Source organism: Monodon monoceros, unplaced genomic scaffold (assembly GCF_005190385.1).
Source record: "Monodon monoceros isolate NGI ecotype Baffin Bay Population unplaced genomic scaffold, NGI_Narwhal_1 Super_Scaffold_13, whole genome shotgun sequence".
Classification (NCBI taxonomy): domain Eukaryota; kingdom Metazoa; phylum Chordata; class Mammalia; order Artiodactyla; family Monodontidae; genus Monodon; species Monodon monoceros.
The window spans coordinates 65,841,825-65,863,535 of NW_021703769.1; the positions used below are offsets into that span (position 1 = coordinate 65,841,825).

The 21,711-nt window shown below is 41.2% G+C and overlaps 1 protein-coding gene across 1 annotated transcript in view; it reads right to left on the reverse strand.

Moving 5' to 3' along the window:
- Positions 1-21,705, reverse strand: part of USP31 (ubiquitin specific peptidase 31) — a 68,853-nt gene extending 47,148 nt beyond the window's left edge. Inside the window, exon 1 of the mRNA XM_029221686.1 lies at positions 21,408-21,705. Within this exon, the coding sequence (XP_029077519.1) occupies positions 21,408-21,626 (219 nt within the window). The 5' untranslated portion in view covers positions 21,627-21,705. The remainder of the gene's footprint in view (positions 1-21,407) is intronic.
- Between the last annotated feature and the right edge of the window lie 6 nt (positions 21,706-21,711).

The following is a 21,711-nucleotide window of genomic DNA, read 5'->3' on the forward strand; positions in this document are numbered from 1 at the left end:
TTGAAGCTCTTAAAAATTGACCTCAAAAAGGAAAACCCTAAAGTTTCTTAATTTAGCCAGACTCTCAGGCCCTAACTCAGCATATTTAGTCTTATTTGAGTCAATTCTATTTATCTGGTTATTTAACCAGAAGCAGATTAGAAACTGCAAAATGCAGGAATGAGGAGGTAGGAGGTACAGGCTCCCAGGATAAAGTAAAACAGGATAAAGCAAGAGAAAACGAAGGAAGGACCTTGAGGGACGATTGTAGGGAGCAAGAAGGAGTATTACAAAAAGTAGAAATAAGAATTCAAACAATACAGCAAGCCAGGACCCTTCATTAAGTCCTACATAGTCCCACTAGCCCCAAAGAAACCTCCATAGTACAGAAGAAGAGTGCAATAGATCATGCTCATAATAAAGACTCTAAATCACCAAAGAGCGTAAAGTATGCCCAGGATTCCCTCCCTGAGAAAGTGAGTGTGTAAAATATGCTATATCAAGGCATCTATCAAAAAAAAAAAAAAGTTAAACTTTTAAAGACTTGATATTTAAATAAATAATTATCTAGGAAATAACTTATATGAAAGACTTACTCCCTCGAAAAGCCAGATGAATGGGTTATTACTGTGTTACTCAAGAAAGATCATACAGGGGCTTCCAAAACCAGCCATAAATAAATAAATAAACAAATAAATATTAACAAAAAAAAAAGAAAGATCATACAATGACAACAAAATGGCACAGAATATATCATAGTGAGAGATACCCTCCTGGGGGACAGATGCCTCAGTGAGTCCTCTAGCACTGTTACACTGGAGATTTAAATACCACCCTTTCAAAAACAGTCTACAACTCAAGAGGTCAGCACACATGCATGAAATGTGAGCTCAAAACAATTACAGTCACAAGGCCATACCCAGAGAAAATTTGGGGTGGAACACATTTATCTCTCTTCAGCACTTAGCTGTGGTGTAGGATCCTCCACATCTTCTTCCTACCAGGGTCCCTTTCCTATGTTCTAGGCTTACTTTCACAGGCTGGGTTGGTGGGTCTTTTCTGCTAAAGTGTTTCCACCACTTAGGTGTAAAGGAACCAGTGGTTATTCAACACCACAGTCTGTGAGGCTGACATTACCACATGGCAGTGAAAAGGAAAATAAGGAAACTGAGGCTCAGTGACCACCCCAAGATCTCAGCCATACCAGGATTCTAACTAAATTGAAAATTCATGGGTTCACAGATTTTCAAAAGCAAAGGAGCAGACCTGCACCCTGGCTGCCCTCATCCTCCTCCCAGCACTATCCTCTGATGCTGACAACCTGAAGCCTGAGAGAGAATTGGGTATCACCAGGAAGTGGGTGGGGCAGTTACTACAGCCTAACCAGCTGCCTGATGTCACAACAGAGCCTCAAAGGGTAACGACCAACAGGCCTCCAACCTAGCTAACCCTTCCTCCTGCTGGATATAAGATAAAAAGCTGCCAATGCTCCTCTTTCTCTCCTGCCTGCAGGGAAATGAGGCTACCCTCCTTCCTTCCTGTCACTATTAAAATCCTGAAATCATTAACTAGTAGCTATTTCCCATGAGCTATTGCTTTTAAAGGAGTTTGTCTTCTCTTTAGCTATCCTACTTTATCATAACGTCAGTGGAATAAAGACTCTAAAACGAGGGAGATTTACCAAGCTGTCACTGCACTGTCAAAAAGGGACTCTTATTTTAGGGTAACATTAAAGAATATTCCAAGTTAATGTATCTTTGTAATTGCTGGGACCACCCCTGGTCAGGAAAAAGGTTCTTTCTACTATGCGTTCTTCTCCAGCTATAGAGAGCTATGGACCTCAAAGAAAAGGTTGAATCTCCTTTCCTACAGTTTAAAAACAGCCTTTCTCTGCTCCCATCGTTGCTCAAAGTAAAGCAGTTACAAAAGTGAGGTCCTGCTCATTCATTCACTCATGAACAAGCACACAAAGGACAGGACCAGATACTATGGGGAATAATGGGAATCAGAGAATTAAAGGTCTGTAGAAATGCCTCTGCTTCTTCATCTGTAAAACAGAAATAATAATATGTATATCTACCTTACAATGTTATAAGGAATACATAAAATAATCCACTGTGCAGGGCATATGGTAAGCACTCACATATTATCTATAGGAAAAAAGCAAGACGAAGAAAATCATGTACGTATGGTGTGCTACTATTTATCTGAATAAGAGGAAGATTATGAATACATGTATTTGCTTATATTAAAACAATGAAAGAATAAGTCATAAAATTTAACGAGAAAGGGAATAGCATATAGGAATCAGAGACAGAAACTAGACTTCTTTGAACAGATCTTGTTATGTAGATTTGACTTCAGGCAAATGAATTTTATTTTTTACATAATTGTGCAACAAAGCTAAATTTTAAAAAACGACTCTTCAAAACCAAAAGCAAAAAGAAATCAATTTAACTGTATTCCACACTGGTGACAAAGCCACACTGAGAACTATTCCAAGTGACTTTAAAACATAATAATATGACTATACAGTCCTAGTAGGACATATCCTATGGACAAAAATAAATAAATGAATAAATAAATCTTAAACCTTTTTCAAATACTCATCCTGTTGGTGGTAGTATTGGATTATTCTGAGACTTATGAATGCACTGTGAGATAATGTAAACGAGAATTTACACTAGTGTTAAGAACAGGATTTTCAGCATGGAAGAAAGGAAAAACAGATGTAAGATCAATGAGGTTAAATAAAAACCCTGAAATCCTGAATGAAACTATCAATATGAATTCTTGATTTATTACACCTTTAAAACAAATCACACATTTCCTAGCTCTGCCTACTTAGACACAGAGAAACCAAGTACACCCCTAATGCCCAGACTGTGGTGTCTTAGTACCATCTGCCACCAAAAGGAACTAGGGCTCCTTGAAGAAATGACTGATTCCAGATCTGGAGCAGGAAACATATAAGATGAGCCTTGAAAATCTTAACTTCCTGCATTTTGGTTTGACATCACAGACTACTAGCAGTATTGTGTCAAAAGGACTTGGTAGCCGACTTGTCCCAATGGCCAAAAAAGGTACAAGTTGGGCATAATAAGGTTAATAACTGTAATTGACTGAAACACATCAAATATGCATTTAAATCCATTAATTCATACAGTTACAACAAAAAAAACTCACTAACTACATTTGGAAATCAAGTAATTATTTTGAAATCCAGAAAAATCAAGGGAAAAAAATACCACGTATTTATTTTGCCTTTCTTCTCCAAATTTACTTTGGGATAACCAAACAACCGACAAGGGCGAGAGTCTCTATAGAAGTTCTCCAGCTAATAAGTGAAAAGGAATGTTAAAATTAAAACACCATTTTTCAACCCTTATTGAACTAATGGATCAAGGACTAACCATTGACGGCTACTAACACTGCAAGAGACACGACCAGACAAGACAGGCTTCCTGATGGAAGTTTATAACACCTCCCACAAACTAGTTTTACCGAAAAAAAAAAAAAGAAGAGGGCTTAAAAAAACCTTCAAACCTGAATCTCATTAAGCCCCTAGATCTAACTACCATTTTACAAGAAAAGCAAAGACAGAAAAACATTTTCATTGAAAACTATGGGAATAAACAGACAAAATCAGACCATGGGAAGCTGCACAACAGTGCTCTTCAAAGTATGATCCACAGATAGGTGCCTGTCTGTGAACTTTTTTCACCAGTCCATGATGAGATAAGTACAGAAATCAAAGTAAGCATCAGTAACATTTAGAGCAAATGAACAGTAATTGTGTGTCTATTGAATCTAACCATTATTTTTAATGGGGCTGGTTTTATGCATGCCTTTTTTATTTTATTTTTCCGGAAAAGTTTAAATGCCAAGCTAAGAAATTTATACCACATTTTGTATATAAAAGAAAAAGTAAAGGCAATTTTTGAGAAGAGAAATAATGTAGTTACAGATAAGCTGTAAGATTACTCTGGCAGCAAGAAAAACTGCCAAGAGGACAGAGTTTAGAAATGGGGAAGGGTATTCAGGTGGCCACAGACTTGGAATGAGCACCTTCCTCATCACCACCTTCCATTTCTGGAATACTTACCATGTGCAAGTTTCTGTACTAAACCCTTAATTATATCTTCTCCTTTAACCTCATAAAAACCATGCAAGGTTGGAGTTCTGGCTCTGCTACTTATCAAGTACTAGCACTGAAGCCCTATATCCTAATCGTTTAAATGGAATAGCAATGCTTCTTTCACGGGCTGTTGTGAAGATTAAATGAAAAAGTTGTATATGAATGTACAGTGTAAATGATCTGGCTCCAGGGACTTCCCTGGTGGTCCAATGGTTAAGAATCCACCTTTCAATGCAGGGGACGCAGTCTCAATCCCTGGTCAGGAAACTAAGATCCCACATGCCACAGGGCAACTAAGCCTGCACACTCTAGAGCCCGCATGCCACAACTAGAGAGAATCCCGCTCACCACAACGAAAGATCCCACATGTCACAACTAAGACCCGACGCAGCCAAATAAATAAATTTTTTAAAATGAAGGTTAAAAATAAATAAATGGGGCTTCCCTGATAGCGCAGTGGCCCCGGTCCGGGAGGATCCCACATGCCGCGGAGCGGCTGGGCCCATGAGCCATGGCCGCTGGGCCTGTGCTCCGCAACGAGAGAGGCCACAATAGTGAGAGGCCCCCGTACCGCAATCAATCAATCAATCAATCAATCAATCAATAATCTGGCTCCACACAAATAAATGGTATTTTCATTATGATTATTATTATTTCTTAAATCTCCTGAGAATCAGACAGCTCTGCCTTGCTCTTAAAGATGAGAAGACCAAGAGTTAAAGTCAAAGAATTAAAAAAAAAAAAAGAAAAAGAATTTACTAAGCTGGTGATGAGCTTACAAAGGTTCCTGACAGTAGAAGCAACAAAGGCATTTCCTGACCAGTCCTATGCAGTCTTCTAATGCGTGAACTATTTGTTTGTGGACACACTGTTTGCTACCATCCAAGCTCAACAACTGGAGGGAAGAAGCAACAGATGTTGGGTGACGGGCCAATTCCTCTAGGAACTGCCACAGTCCGTGGCAGAAAACAATGATTTCTAAATAGAGAAAGATCACAATCAAATGAAAGACAAGATATCCCGATGTGCTCCACTGCAAAAATGTTGTTTGTTAAACATAAAAGGTCATTTGAGGAACAGCCAATTAACAGAGCAAACAAGAATATTTTTGAAGGAAAAAGCTGCAGAGGACAGAATTTTAAATTACTCAGTTTTCAATGATTTCTTTTCCATGACTATATATAAAAGGCTTTTTTTGTGGAAACCATGAGGTCATTGTTTTCCTGAGTCTTCACTATAGGAAACAGCTGTGGGGAACTACACAAACAGAGAACACTGCCCTATTTAGCAGCCCCTCATTGTGACAAGTGTATAGATGGGGACAGGAAAAATGCACCAAACCACACACTAACAACAAAACAAAAGTGGCAGAGTCAAACTAAAAAGTTCAAGCCACACAAAGGAAGATGTAAAACACCTAACTCAGGATAAGCATCTGTAACTCAGCACAAGCATCTTTATTACTACATCTGTATCAGTTTAAGAGAGATTTCCACATTTTGACCAGATAGGCACATTTCTACATGGCTCACCAAAAACTTAAAACGATTCACTTTACACAGTGCCTGCCTGACATATGAGAGACATTCAACAAATATAATAACAACAACAAACAAGTTTTCCTAGGGCTCTTATGTTCAAATACTATGTGACCTCTCTAAAACTGAACTTATCCACTCACCTCCAGAATCGTTTTCCATTCTGTGCTTCCAGGCGTGAAGAACACCATCCCAAGACACCCTGTTTCAAAACCTCGAAGTTATTTTCACCTCCTCATCTTATCCACCCTTCACGTAAAGCTGCCAAACACTGTCAACTCTGCTTCAAATATACATTTTTTATATGTTCAAAAGTCAGAGGAAAGGAGCAGGAGACAAGGAAAGGGAAAGAAATAAACTGAATCCAGTCCAATCTATTATGGGGTGTGTAACTCTCCTTTACAATACTACCCAGGGCTCTGCTTCAACTTGTCCAATGATAAAAATACTCAGGTGAGGCATCTCATTCCATTTTCAGACAGCATGCTCAAAAAATTCTGTTACTGAGGCATGCCACCCATCTCCAGTTTCCGTCCTCCTCTTGCAAGGCTTAAAGCCTAAGCGTGATCACAGTCCTCAAGTGAGGTCTGACCCATGTGTACAAGAGAAGTGGCCCATCATCAGCATATCTACATTTACAACTGAGGCTGGTCTGCAAGCTGTCCTTCCTTGCTTGTGGCATCTTCAGTTCAGATGGACCAATACATTGTGCACCTCCAACAAAACAATGCTGAATAAGACAGACTCACTGCCCTTGAGGGCCTCGCAGTGGAGTGGAGGAGACAGACATGAACAGGTTTAGGAAACAGAATCCTTTTGCCTCGGAGAGGAAATTTTTCTACACTTTTGACAGTCATACAACGTGGGGATTATCTGATCCTTGGAAAAATGTACGAATAAATCCATCCAATTCTGTAATCTTTTGGGGGAACAGGCAGTTCTTTTAATAACTCTTGCAATTTCTCCCTCACTTATCAGTCAACCAGGTTTTCTTACTGTAACATTATTATTAGTTTATGGTTTCTTTAAAGTTATGAATTTTATCAGTGACAGGCAGACATTCAGCAAAGATGGTTATCTGTCCCAAACTAATGTAGATATTTAACACTAAAATTCACATAGGATTGGTTTTTGAAACCTGACAAAATGATTCTAAAATTTGTCTGGAGAACTTTAAAAGAACAGCAAGATAGCTCATCTCTTACCCAAGGTACTGAGTACTTTTCTGCACTGGTTTTAATCATGCCTAATACTGCAGAAGAAAAATAAATGTTTCACAGTGGGGGGAAAAAAGAATAGCATGAAAAGAACAGGCAACAACAATGCCATGTGGTACCAATAAAAGTACTGATGAAACAGAACACAAAATTCAGAAATAGACCATAAAATTCTAAATATGGAGAAGACTTCTACAAATAAGCAGTGTGATAACAAGGCTGGGGTAACAATACCAGTTAACACTCACTTAGCACTGATGGTATGCCAGTCCCTTAGCCAAGTTTTTCTCTTCTTTTTAAAACAACCAAATGAGGTAGATATAGTCTTATCCCCATTTTACAAATGAGGAAACTAAGCCCAGAGAATTAAGTGCCCAAGGACCCACAGCTAATAAGTGCTGCAGCTAGGATTGGAACACAGGCTGTCTGGCTCCCCAGTCCAGGTTCTCAACCACTCAGTGTACTATACAAGATGGGAAATCGCAAACCTTAAAATAAATCCCCACTTTACACTTGCACTATACTAAACCAAACTCCAAACTATTGGAAAGGGAAATATTTTAGAACATAAAAGAAAAAACTGACAAAAAATAAAAGAGAAAAAGTATCCTATATGAAAGCCTAACTTTTCAGCTATACATAACAAAAAAATAAGGCAAAGGTACAGGTTCAAAAACATTAAAACCTTCTGTAATACATAAAAGTTAACAAAACTAAAAGAGCAAGAGACTGAGAGAAGTATCTATATCAAATGTATCAAGGCTTAATGAAGGTGTTACCTTACATCTACACTCTATAAAGAGCTCTTATAAAGTTTTTTAAAAAAGAAAAGAACCTTCAAAATCCCAAGAGACACCATGACCAAGTAGGATTTATTTCTGGGATGAAAAGGGGTTCAACGTATGAAAATCAATCAATGTAATATGCTACATTAATAGAATGAAAGAAAACTACCACACGATCATCTCAATTAATTCAGAAAAAGCACTTGACAAAATTCATCATTCTTTCATGATAAAGACACTCAACAAAGTAGGAAAAGAAGAAAACTTCCTCAACATGATAAAGGCCATATCTGAAAAGCTCACAGCTAACATCATACTCAATGGTGAAACACTGAAAGCTTTTCCCCTAAGATGAAGAAACAAGACAAGGATGCCCATTTTCACCACTTCTATTCAACAGAGTATTGGAATTTCTAGCCAGAACTAGGCGAGAAAGCAGAAGGGTGGGAGAATAAATTAAGAGTTTGGGATTAGCAAATACAAACTACTATATATAAAATAGATAAACAACAAGGTCCTTCTGTATAGCACAGAGAATTATATTCAATATCTTTTAATAAACTATAATGGAAAAGAATATATATATATGAATATATGTAACTGAATCACTTTGCTATACACCAGAAACTAACACAACATTGTATACCGACTATGCTTTATCTAAAAAAAAAAAAAGGTATCCTAACTGGAAAGGAAGATGTAAAATTATCTGTTTGCAGATAATATGATCTTATATGTCGAAAACTCTGAGGACTCACAAAAAAAAAAAAAACTGTTAGAGCTAATAGATGAATTCAGCAAAGTGCAGGATACAATATCAACACACAAAAACCAGTTCCATTTCTATACACTAGCAATGAACAATCCAAAAAGGAAATTAAGAAAACAGTCCCATGTATAACATCAAAAAGAATAAAATACTTAGGAATAATCATTTAACAAAGGAGGTGAAAAACCTGTACATTGAAAACTACAAAACGTAAGCGAAGGAAATTAAAGACAACATAAATATTAAAAAAGACATTCCATGTTCATGGATTGGAAGACAATATTGTTACAATGACAATTCTACCCAAAACAATCTACAGATTTCAGTGCAATCCCTATAAAAATCCCATTTTCTGCAGAAAGAAAAGCCTATTCTGAAATTCATATAGAATCTCCAGGAACTCCAAAGACAAAACCATCTTGAAAAAGAAGAACAAATTTGAAGGACTCAAACTTCTGATTTCAAAACTTACTACACAGCTACAGTAATCAAAACAGTGTGGTGCTGAAACAAAGACAGGCATATAGATCAATGGAATAGAATAAAGAGCCCAGAAATAAACCTTCACATATACAGTCAATTGATTTCTGACAGGGGCACCAAAACCATTCAACAAAGAAAGAACAGTAGTCTTTTCAACAACAGTGCTGAGAAAACTAAATATCCACATGCAAAAGAATGAAGCTGTAACCTTACCTTACACCACATATCAATACAAGAGTTAACTCAAAATGGATGAAAGACCTATATATGAGCTAAAACTATAAAATTTTTAGTAAAAAACAAAGACGGAAAACTTCATGACATTAAATTTGGCAGTGATTTCTTGGATATGATACCAAAAGCACAGACAACAGAAGAAGAAAAATAGACAAATTAGACTTCATCACAGTTATCAAGAGAGTGAAACAACCACCCACGGAATGAGAGAAAATACTTGCTAATCATATATCTGATAAAGGATTAATATCCAGAATATATAAAGAACTCCTACAACTCAGCATCAACAACAAAAAAATCCAATTCAAAAATGAGGAAAGTATTTGGATAGACATTTCTCCAAAGAAGATATACAAATAGGCAATAAGCCTATTGCTTGAAAAGATAGTCCAAGTCATCAGTTATTAATGACTAATGATCATTAGTTATTAAAGAAATGCAAATCAACACCACAATAACACTTCACACACGCTAGGATGGCTATTATTTGAAAACAAAAATGGAAAATAACAAGTGCTGGCAAGGATGTGGAGAAATTGGAACCCTCATGCATTGCTCGTGGGAATGTACAATGGTGCAGCCACTGTGGAAAAGTCTGACAGTTTCTCAAAAAGTTAAACACAGAATTACTACATGACCCAAAAGAATTAAAAACAGGGACACACATAGATACTTGAATGCCTATGTTCATAGCATCATTATTCACAATAGCCAAAAAGCAGAAACAACGCAGCTGTCCATCAACAGATGAATGGATAAATAAAACGTAGTACATACGTATAAAGGAATATTATTCCGCCATAAAAAGAAATGAAATTCTGCAACATACTACAACACAGATGAATACTGAAAACATTATTCTAAATGACATAAACCAGACACAAAAGGATTCTGTGTACTGTACTGTGTAATTCTACTTATATGGGATACCTAGAATAGGCAAATTCATAGAGACAGAAAGTAGAACACAGGTTACCAGGGACTAGACGGGAGTGATTGCTTAATGCATACAGAGTTCCTGTTTGGGACGATGAAAAAGTTCTGGAAATGGACAGTGGTTGATGGTTGCACAACAGTGAATGTACTTAATGCCACTGAGCTGTACTTAAAAGCAACTAAAAGGGTAAATTTTATGTTATGTGTATTTTACCACAACAAAAAATTGGAAAAAATGACAATAGACAAATAAGCAAAGAATGAATATAAACCGACAATGACAAATTTAAATTATAAAATCCAACTCATTCCAAAAATGGTTTGTGAGCATCCAACATGCACCATTCACTGGGCTGGGTGAAGTTTATGATCAAACTAGCAGCACTGTAATTTCTGTAATAAGAAGTCAAAAAGATGTCCATAAGCTTCTGACGCTCTGAGAACATGTTTGGAAACTTATCCTAAATAAATAACATGACAAAACAAAAAGCTATACACATGATTCATGTTCATTATAATAAAAAAGAGTATGGGGGAAATTGCCTAATGAAAGAGGACTGGAGGGCTTTCCTGGTGGCTCAGTGGTTGAGAGTCCGCCTGCCGATGCAGCGGACACGGGTTCGTGCCCCGGTCCGGGAAGATCCCACATGCCGCGGAGCAGCTGGGCCCATGAGCCATGGCCACTGGGCCTGTGCGTCCGGAGCCTGTGCTCCACAACAGGAGAGGCCACAACAGTGAGAGGCCCGCGTACCGCAAAAAAAAAAAAAAAAAAGAGGACTGGATGATTAAACTATCACTTAGCAGTATGATACCCTATGTATCATTAAACATTAAACAGTATTATGAGTACTATTTAGAAACATGGAAAAATGTTTTATAAGTTGCATGAGAAAAAATTATAATACAAAATGGCCTGGCCAGGATAATAGCAACTACGTAAAATATATATGTATGTGGACAAGTACAAAAATGTAAACTGATGGCACTTCAAGGCAATGTGTTCAGTACAGTGAGAGCATAAATGTTATCATCACACTGCCCTGAGTTCAAGTTGAAGCTCTGCCCCTGCAAATGTGTAAAGAACCAAACTAGATCAAATCAAAATAACAGATTTAGTGCTAGTTTATGTTGCTGGTTTGAAAGATATTTTTAAAAACTCAGAAGGGGAGTTTAATAACAAATAAAAATCTCTAGCCGAAACTCTAGCCTACACTACTGAATATTTTCCTCCATGAGTTACCATGGGACCTCAAATACAACATGCCTAAAGTGGAATTTAGCACCTCTGAAAAGTTTTATGCTGCCTCAGTTTCCCAAATGTAACCAGGCTCAAAGAGGCTAAGATATATTCTGTTCTCCCTGAACCCCCCAGTTCTGCCCCTGCCCTCTCTCATCATCACCTCCCCATCCTCAATGTCCCTGGCCTCTGAGTGATCATTCTTTGAAAAATAATAAAAGAAAAAGACAATGATACCACAAGCCTGTCTGAAATTCCTTGGTGCTGCCCTCACAAGATGCTATTCTCTGACATGGCACCCAAAGAACAAAGCCAGAGATCTAACCTTGCCCAAAGCATCACTCAGTGACCTCCTCCCCAACCCATCCACCACCCTACCCTTCTGCTCCAACCACACTAGACCTTGAAATTTCCTGAATAAGCCAAGTTGTTTGAGGTTCTAAGCCTTTGTACTTGATGGGTTTTCTGCCCTGTAAAGGCCTTTCCCACCTCTCCCCTTATCCACCTAGAGGATTCTGACCAAATCCTTCCAGCCATCAAGTATCATCTATTGATACTTGCCAAGGTATCATCTCTCCAGTCCCCTCCAACCCTCCCTTCCCTCCCTGGGGTCTACACAGCACTTCTATACATACCTCTATCACAGCACTCATCCTACCCTTCTGCAATCGTTTCTTAACCCCTCCCTTCCCTTCTAGACCCTGCATTCCTTAAGGGCATGGACCATCTCACTCATCCTGGCACAGCTCAGTGCCTCCCAACACAGGACCAGCACAAAAATGTGCTCGATAAATCTGTAGACTTAACAAATCATGACTACAATATATCAACCTGAATTTGATTCTTAATGGGTATATAGCATTTTTTTTAAATTAATTAATTAATTAATTTTATTTTTGGCTGCGTAGGGTCTTCGTTGCTGTGAGCGGGCCGTCTCTAGTCGCAGCGAGCGGGGGCTACTCTTCGTTGCGGTGCGCGGGCTTCTCATTGCAGTGGTTTCTCTTGTTGCGGAGCACGGGATCTAGGCGCACGGGCTTCAGTAGTTGTGGCTCACGGGCTCTAGGCGCGCGGCCTTCAGTAGTTGTGGCTCGGGGGCTCTAGAGCGCAGGCTCAGTAGTTGTGGCGCACGGGCTTAGTTGCTCCACAGCATGTGGGATCTTCCCGGACCAGGGCTCGAACCCGTGTCCCCTGCACTGGCAGGCAGATTCTTAACCACTGCACCACCAGGGAAGCCCCTCTTACTGGGTATAAACTGACATTTCTGCAGCTCTACACTGTACTCAGGGCTAAGAGCAGGAAGTCAACCTAAATAAGCCAGGTTTCCTGACTCTGCTTTCCTGGTTTTCCGCCTATCTCTCTGCCCCTTTAACAAGTCCAAGAAGTCCCTCCCTCCTCCTATCCTCTTATTTTTAGTTTCCCCCAAGGGCTTGGCCTTGGGCTTCTGACTACACACTCAATGCTCCTGGATTCAATTATCACCTCTATGCAGCTGAATCCAAGTCTACAAAGCTAGTTCTAAATCGTACCATATTTCCAACTATTAAGACTCTCCTTAGATATCCTATGACCCCCAACCCCACATGTTCAAATTATATTCATGATCTTCTCTGCCCTTAGTGCCCTTTTTGGACTGCTCCACCTCTGTCAGATATCCCCTTATTTTCTCCATCACCCAGGTCTGAAACCTCGGTGTTTCCTTTACCTCTCCATCTCTTGGAGCCTCTTTAATGATGTCACGATGTCCTCCAAAATGTCTCTTGGATTCACCCTTTCCTCCTCCTTTTCCTCATGTCACACCTGTGATTGCCCTTTCCACGCACTTACTTTCTCCTCCATCTGATTCGTTTTTGCTCACCATCAGAACCATTTTTCTAAAACATCTTTTTTCATCAAATCAGAGTCTGCACAGCTCAAGAAGCCTCAATTGAATCACTACTGATTGCAGCCTCAAGGCTAAATTGTTGTGACGGACTTTCAAGGGCACCCATAATCTGTCCCCTCTCATCTCCTCAGCCATCTACATTTATTTGCCCTTCTCTCCAAATCAGTGGTTCTCAACCAGGGGCAATTTTGCCCCCCAGGGGACATGTGGCAACGTCTAGAGACAGTTTTGATTATCATGACTGGGGTGGGTGCAGGGGAGTACTACCAGCACCTAGTGGGTAGAGGACAGGGACACTGCTCAATATCCTAATACACCAGGACAGCCCCCCACAGCAAAGACTCATCTAGCCAATAATGCCAGGTATGTCAACAGTGCCAAGGCTGAAAAAAACTTCTGCAAACCAACTGCACACAGCAGACAGCCCAGTGGCCTCCCTGACCCTAGACAATGTGCCATGGCTGTGCCTTTGCTCAGAATATTTCCCCAACAATATGGAATGGCATCTCTCTTTCCCTTAACTATCCAAGCCTTATTTATCTTCAAATCCCATTCCAAGCAATATGCCACAGTTTTAAATACCACCTATAGACCAAGGAGTCCCATATCTTTATCTCTAGTCAGTCCCAATCTTCTGAACTCCAGACTTCCTTATCCAGCTGCCAACCAGGTATCTCATGAGTGTCCTATTTAATACATCTGAAACTGAACTCCCGACTCCCCCCAGAACTGCTGCTCCTCAAGTAAGTGCACAGCACCAGTAATCACTCTCTTGCTCAAAACAAACACCAGGGCGTTATTCTGGCTGCTCCCCTCTGCCTCAGTGCCTTCCCCCAGAATCAATCCTTTAGCAAGTCCCGTCGAGTCTACCTCCAGATATAATCAAATCTATCCGCTTCTCCATCCCATCCACCACCTTCGCAAAACCTCTGAACTGGCCTCCCTGCTTCCAGTCTATATTCATTATTCAGACTCAGAATGAACACTTCACATTTCAAGGAAATCATGCCAGAACTCTGCTTAAAACCTGCAACAGCTCCCCACTGCTCTTAGAATCAAATCTAAACCCCTAACCTTGGTCTACAAGGGGGTCCTACAGGACCCGCCTCTGCCTACCTGACCTCCTTTTCCAGCCTCATCTATCCCACACCCCTCCTAGCTCTCTAAGTCATGAAAAAGGCCTGTCAGGCTTTCAAATGGACCCCCAGCCCTGTCCCCTGCAGAGCCTTTTGAATACATTTTATCACTCCTACCTGGCCACACCCATCATTCTCTCTCATACACCTTATTTTTTCCTTCTTAGCTCTAATAATTTTAAATTTCACATTTACCAGTGTGTGTTTAACATCTGCCTCCCCTGTAACAATAGAAGTTCCAAGAAGGAATGGATCACGGGACCTGGCACCATTTTTTTACATTACCATACCGTTTGGTTTACCCCATATACCCAAGGACTAGCACAGCACGTGGCACAGAGTTAGGAGCTCCATAAATTCATAAATTTGTAGAAGTTTAACTGCCAACAATGAATGAATGAATCTTCTACTTGCACTTCAGCTCACAATGATTTCACCCTTCTCTGAACTCCCACTGAACTTTCCCAGTCAATACAATTTTTTAAACATTTCCCTATAAAACTGGTAAGTTCTCTGGGGGCAAGAACTTTGTCCTATAATCGTCATACTTAATCCTCTATTCCCAACCCTCTCCCCTAAACTAGTCCCTTTATACACAATAATTGCTCAGTAAATGTGGTTTAAGTCAGCAAACATGAGAGTCCATAATTGTCCTGTGTATTTTTATTCCCCAACTAGTCCTCTTCAATGCTTTTCTTGCACTTTCTCATGCGTCCCCTTTACCACCTGATAAGAAGCTGCACACATCAGGCGGACATGTCTGGAAAGAGAGACATACACGTTTAAGAAGAGTGGAGAATAGGCATACCTAGAGGAACAAAACTGACCTATGTGAAAGAAAATAAGTTTGAAAACTGAAGAATAGGGCAGTCACTTGAAAGAGGAAGCACATGTCAGCAGCGAGGCCCTAGCATGCAGCATGGATGGGTCAGAGTCTTGTCCTACACAGGCTTTTGCTGGGCAGTCTGGTGAGGTGCATCAACAGGGTAAATGCCCGTTCCCTCTGACTCAGCAACGCCACAGCTAAGACCCACTCCTTAGAAAAGGAGACTTGATGTATGTTGAAGGATTGGCTATAATGGTTAAAAATTTTATACAACCAAAACACCCAACAGTGGGCTTCTATACAACTGTTAAAAAGAATGAGGTGGACTTGGATGTATTAACAAAAAAACAATGAAAGCTATGGCTACCCGTGATATATTTTCAAGTCCAGTATAGGGGCATAAGGGAAAGCAAGTTACAGAACTCTATGGAGAGTATAAGCCCATCAGTGTAAAAGATGTGTTTATATATGCATTTAAATGGTCTGAAAGGATAATTTTTTAAGGAAGTCTTCCAAAAGTGCCTAAGTCTCAGGAGCAATAGCACATATATAAAGCTAGCTGCAGCTGACCTTATTTTCACTACGATTTAGCACCGCAAACTTAGAGGAAAAAAATGCTACATGTTTCAGCACGTCCACCCTCCCTGTTTATGTTTTATGTTGAGACCTGTCGCTTCAGTGGTTGTGCTAATAAGACGACCTCAGAACCAGGGCTCAGTGCGTGCATCGGCATGCGGGGGGTGGTCAGAACTCTGGTTCTGCTCCCTCAGCCTCTAGCCAGCAGGTGAACCTTAGTTTCCGCATCCAGAAAGGCTGAGGACCACTCACATTTCACTCACATCTCCTTCCAAGTCTAAAATTTGATGATTCTCTCACCGCCCTTCTTCAAAGATGTGGAACTTCACTAAAACAGAACTGACAGCATTTGACAGACAAGAGAACAGACCAGGAGGAGACATACTTTCTATTTAATACCATCACAAATCTGAATGTGACCGACACTATTTCATTTTTTTTCCCTATTTTTCAAATTAATTTGAGGGACACCCTAAAATCAGATCACTTCTTGGGAACCACTGTGAAATGTCAACATACTAAACAGCTTCATACAAACGAGGAAAACTTTTATCACAGGTCTGCAGCATAAAATCAGAGCTCCCCAGCATGAATCCATGACAAAGTAAGGTGTGAAACTGAGCCAGCGGAAGCCCCTGGTTGCTAGCTTCTCTGCCACTACTCATTTACACACATATACTCCCTTTGTAACCCAAGAACTCTCACTAATAAATAAGCACCACCAGGCACCAAAGTTCAAGGAAAAACATGTGGGAGAGAAAATTTGATTCATCAATTACTTTTTGTTTTCTTGCAAATTTGAAAGGAGTCCCCACATTTCTTTTATCAGTAGATCACTCTGTTCTAGTTGTTCTTTGGAAGCACAGTTTGAAAACTGCTGCTATAAAACCTATCTTTGTTACTTGAAAGATGACCTTCCGTCTTTCACTTGCTGCAAAAGGGCACTGAGTACTAGAAATCAGAAAGCATCTGTACGAACCTGGAGCACCCAAGCTAGCATCCTGTTAAAGTTAGGACAATAGGCTTATTTCCTCTTACAACAGCATACTGAGCATTCGGGTTTCAAAATGATTTACTTACTGTCATAGTTTTACTAAGACAGTGATCCAAGGATCCTGCCAGTAAAGTCCAACCTTTACTCTAGTGCTGCAGCAAACACAGAGAAGAAAAAGTAACAAGATAACCATTAAAGGCTGGGAAAGTAAGGAAAACTTGCACTAAGGAAGTTCAAAACATTCCTCCAACAGTTTCTTAACCTCAGCACTACTGACATTTGGGGCTGGATTATCCTTTTTGAGGGATACTGTCCTGCATGTTGTATGACACTTAGCCCCAAACCTGGAGTCTCCCCACTAGTTGCCAGTAGCACCCCACCCCAGCTGTGACACCCAAGTATGTGTCTCCAGACATCACCAAATGTCCCCAGAAGTGAGGGGGTAGGGGAGGCAAAAGTGCCCTGGTTGACAACCGCTACTCTATCAGCAGGAGAAAAAGGACTGCACAAAAAAAGAAAAAGATATAAGTGGCAGCTACAGAAGTTTCTTAAAGCTTACCAAGATTGGACCAGTCAACTTCTTTCATTCTGGAAAACGAAAATCCAACCATAACAACCATCTAGCTCATCCAAAACCAAAAATCCGTTTACCTGGCAAGCTCCTAAAGCTGAAATCAATGTGGTTAGAATCCAAATTGAAAATTTTACAAACAAAATTGTTAGGAACTTAAAGAAGTTTTAGGACTATAAAAGTACATGCAAAGACATACTAAGTGCTTTTCGAGACCTCAAGGCAAATTATCTCAACATGGCAAATTGGTTTTATCTCCTCTGCCAACTGGTAGTGGCTGTCTGGAGCCCAGAATTCAACAGGATTCTGAGGCTGAATGTGAGCTCAAGAAGAGTAGAGAAGAGTATCTGCCTCAAATATCAATATCACCAGCAGGTGAGGGGGGCGTGGTGACTGGTGAGCCCGCATCCTCTTGCTTGGTGCTTCAACTTCCTTTGTGCCTCACAGGCAGGCGCAGTGCCTTCCCCACGTGCGAGTGCCTGGCACGTGGTAGGCGAAGCACTTTGGTGGGCTGCCTACAGGGCAATCCCCTCCTTTACTCATCTCTTCTATTAAGGCAGGAAAACCCAAACACCACCTTCCTGCCTCCATGGCAGCCAGGGTGGTCAAGCGACATGATTATAGTTAATGAGATGTAAGTAGAAGCCTGTTGAGGGGCTTCTGGAAGAACTTTTATTTCCGTAATGACTTCCTGGCTTGACTTGGAAGAAAACCCTGAGGTGACAAACATTAAGGACAAAAGGCCACTGATAGCTAAGGACAACAGAATGGAAACACAGAAATGGTCTGGGTCCTAGCTGGGCCCATAAAGCCACTGCACCACCTTAGAACCACCTACCTCCAGACTTCTTACAGGTGAGCTAATTCAACATCTTTATTGCTTAAGGCACTGTCATTAGGGCTTCTTCTTTCTGGTGCTGAGCATTCCTAACTGACTGAACAAACCTTCAACAGAGGGAGGTGAATGAATGAATGCAAAGTGAAATCTACTAACGGTTCAGAAGATTACATTTTTTAAAAACAAGGCCTCAGGGTAGGGGTGGTGGTGTGATGAATTGGGAGATTGGGATTGACATATATACACTAATATGTATAAAATGGATAACTAATAAGAACCTGCTGTATAAAAAAATAAATAAAATAAAATTCAGGGAAAAAAAGGCCTCTAAGAACCTGTTCAACTTTGCCAAAGCATGCTTTTCTAGAATTATTGACCCAATTCTGTTACAGCTTTTTAATTGACAAAAAAGTAAACACAATCTCTTAAAAAGCAATGGAAATGTTCACATACAAAAATGCTGTAGAAATTGATTTTCACATTTTGGAAAAGAATGGAAAACCAAACGTAAAACACTAGGCTGTGAGACCTTGAAAAGTCTGCAACTGCTGTGGCTACCTGCAGGCACGTATAGGCAAAAAGAAAAAGACCGATAGTAGCTGGTTGGCTGCCATTCCCTCCTACTTTCTTATTTTGAGATCTCTGACATGAATCTCTTTTTTTCCAGTCCCTATCCCAGTCAAGTATTTCCATTCAAATTTCCAAGATCAAACAACCATTTTTTTCTTTTTGAGAAAAACAGGGTAGAACATAAATAAATATAAATAACATGTAAGTAAAATGTATTAAAAGGAGAGGAGTGGACCTTGGCAGTGTTGTTCCTCAGCAAGACAGTAGGTCCTCAACCAAGCTGATTCCCTTAGATAGCTGACCAATTTATATTTTAATCAAATCATTTACTCATACTTAAATAAGTGTATTTTAGAAAGAAACTTCATAGCACCAATGGAATGCCAGTACCATTTGCCATAAATAGAAGACAGGGCTTCCCTGGTGGTGCAGTGGTTAAGAATCCGCCTGCCAATGCAAAGGGTTCGAGCCCTGGTCCGGGAAGATCCCACATGCTGCGGAGCAATTAAGCCCATGAGCCACAACTACTGAGCCTGTGCTCTGAAGTCCACGCCCGCGAGCCACAACTACTGAGCCTGCGTGCCACAACTACTGAAGCCTGTGCAACTAGAGCCTGTGCTCCACAACAAGAGAAGCCCGCGCACCACAACAAAGAGTAGCCCCTGCTCGCTGCAACTAGAGAAAGCCCACACGCAGCAACGAAGACCCAACGCAGCCAAAAATAAATAAATAAATTTATTTTTAAAAAGACAAATGTAAGGACAAATCCAATGAAGACATAACCTTATTAAGTTCTAGCTACTGTTACCTATTCAGATCTCTAAACTTGAAGCTTATTCTCTATTTTAAAAAAAAAAAAAGGGGCTTCCCTGGTGGTGCAGTGGTTAAGAATCTGCCCGCCAATGCAAGGGACACGGGTTCGAGCCCTGGCCCGGGAAGATCCCACATGCCGTGGAGCAACTAAGCCCGTGCGCCACAACTACTGAGCCTGTGCTCAAGAGCCCGCGAGCCACAACTACTGAGCCTGCGTGCCACAACTACTGAAGCCTGTGCGCCTAGAGCCCATGCTCCACAACAAGAGAAGCCACTGCAATGGGAAGCCCGCGCAGTGCAACAAAGAGTAGCCCCCGCTCGTCGCAACTAGAGAAAGCCCGCGCACAGCAGGGGCAACCCAACACAGCCAAAAAATAAATAAATAAAATAAACAAATTTAAAAAAAAAAAAAAGGTGGGGGAGTGAGCAAGAGGTGTTAAAGGCAAGCTAACCACCAAGCTGAGACTTTCTCTTGGGCATGATCAGGACAGAAAGAGAACAGAAAAGGAATTAACTTTCTCATTGTGTGATTTCATTCTATTTAGTTCTATTTATATCCATTTCCCACCTAAAAGTATCCCTTATACAATCCCAAATCATCTTCCCCTTTTGCTTAGAGTAAGAGCCCATTTCCTTAGTACTACAGCCTAAATTTATGATCCTACACCACCTGGCCTCAGCCCACCACTCACACTCCACTCTCAGCTCTCACGCACTCACAACAAGGACCCAAGGCCACATCTAGCCCACTGCCTGTTTCTGTACGGCCTGTGAGCTATGAATGATTTGGAGAGATGAATGCTTGTAATCAATTTGACAACAGGGAACATTAATTTTGAACTCCAATTAAGTTAAACGTTGTACTCTCCAAAAGAACAGTCCCATGCTTCTCATTAGTAGACCTGTATTACAAAATATTGTACTCAATTATTATAACATTTTTATTTTAGGCAATAAAAAATGTGTAGAAATGTGTCTTTTCTTGTTATATATGTATCTACTTAATATCCTCGAGTTTGCATCTTGAACAGCAGAGCCTAAAACATTTGCTATGCAGCCCCTTACAGAAAGAGTTTGCCCATCCCGGAGCTACACTGCGGGTCAAGTACACCAGGCTCTTTCCCGTCTCAAGGTGTCCACACTTGCCTTACACCTGGGAACCGCTTTCCCCTGAGCTCCTCAAGGCTGGCCCTTCCTGTGGTTACTCAAGTCTCAGAACATCACCTTCTCCAAGAAGTCACCCTAACCCATGTAACGTACCCTACCAGCACATCAGTCACATCACCAGGTTTTACTTCCTTCAAACCACTGTCTGGTACCACCTCTTTAACTTGTTAAAGTTTTTAATACTAAAAATAATAATGGCAGCAAATACTCATAGCACTGCACACAATGGAAGCATTTTACATACCAGGTTGAACGCCATAAAAGTGCCAATCTGTAAGTCAGAACGGTCAACAGTGGGTAACTTCATAGGGTTCAACCCAACATATCAACTTATTAGCAACTCACAACCACCTATGAGGTAGGTACCAGATGAGGAAACTGTGGCACAGAGAGGTAGAGTAACCTGCCCGAGGTCACACCGCTAGTAAGTGGCAGAACAAGGATTTGAAGCCAAGCTCAACCCTCCCACCCCCAAGAATGTAAGTTCCAGGATGGCAGACGGTCTTGCCCATTGCCCATCAAAGGGCCCGCCACGTAGCAAGCCCTTACAAATGCGCGATGCCTGAATGAGTGAATGACTGTCCCTCGCAATCAGCGCCATCTGCCCGGACTCGAGGCCCGCTCCTCTTTCCTTAGGCAACCAGAGCATCAGTCCTCCGGCCGCCACGGAAGCGGGGAAGGAAGCTCTGGGCAGGCGGGTGCCCCAGGGGCTCACCTTGAAGTCGCGGCTGTGCTGCGGGGTGTACTCCAGGGTCCAGAGGGCCCGCACCAGGTGCGCCAGCTGCTCGGTGACCTCACCCTGGCCCTGCGCGCCGCGCCCCGCGGGCTGCTCGGGGTCAGGCGAGGGCTCGGGCCGCCCCGCCCGGTACTGGCCGAGCGCCAAGTACTCGGCGAAGAGCTCGGTGTTGCTGAGGCACTGAAGCGTGGCGTTCATGAAGCACGTGTTGCCGTGGTTCCGGAGCCCCGCCACCCCGGGCACCGGCTCCGCGGCGCAGGCGGGCGGCGCGGGCGAGGCGGGC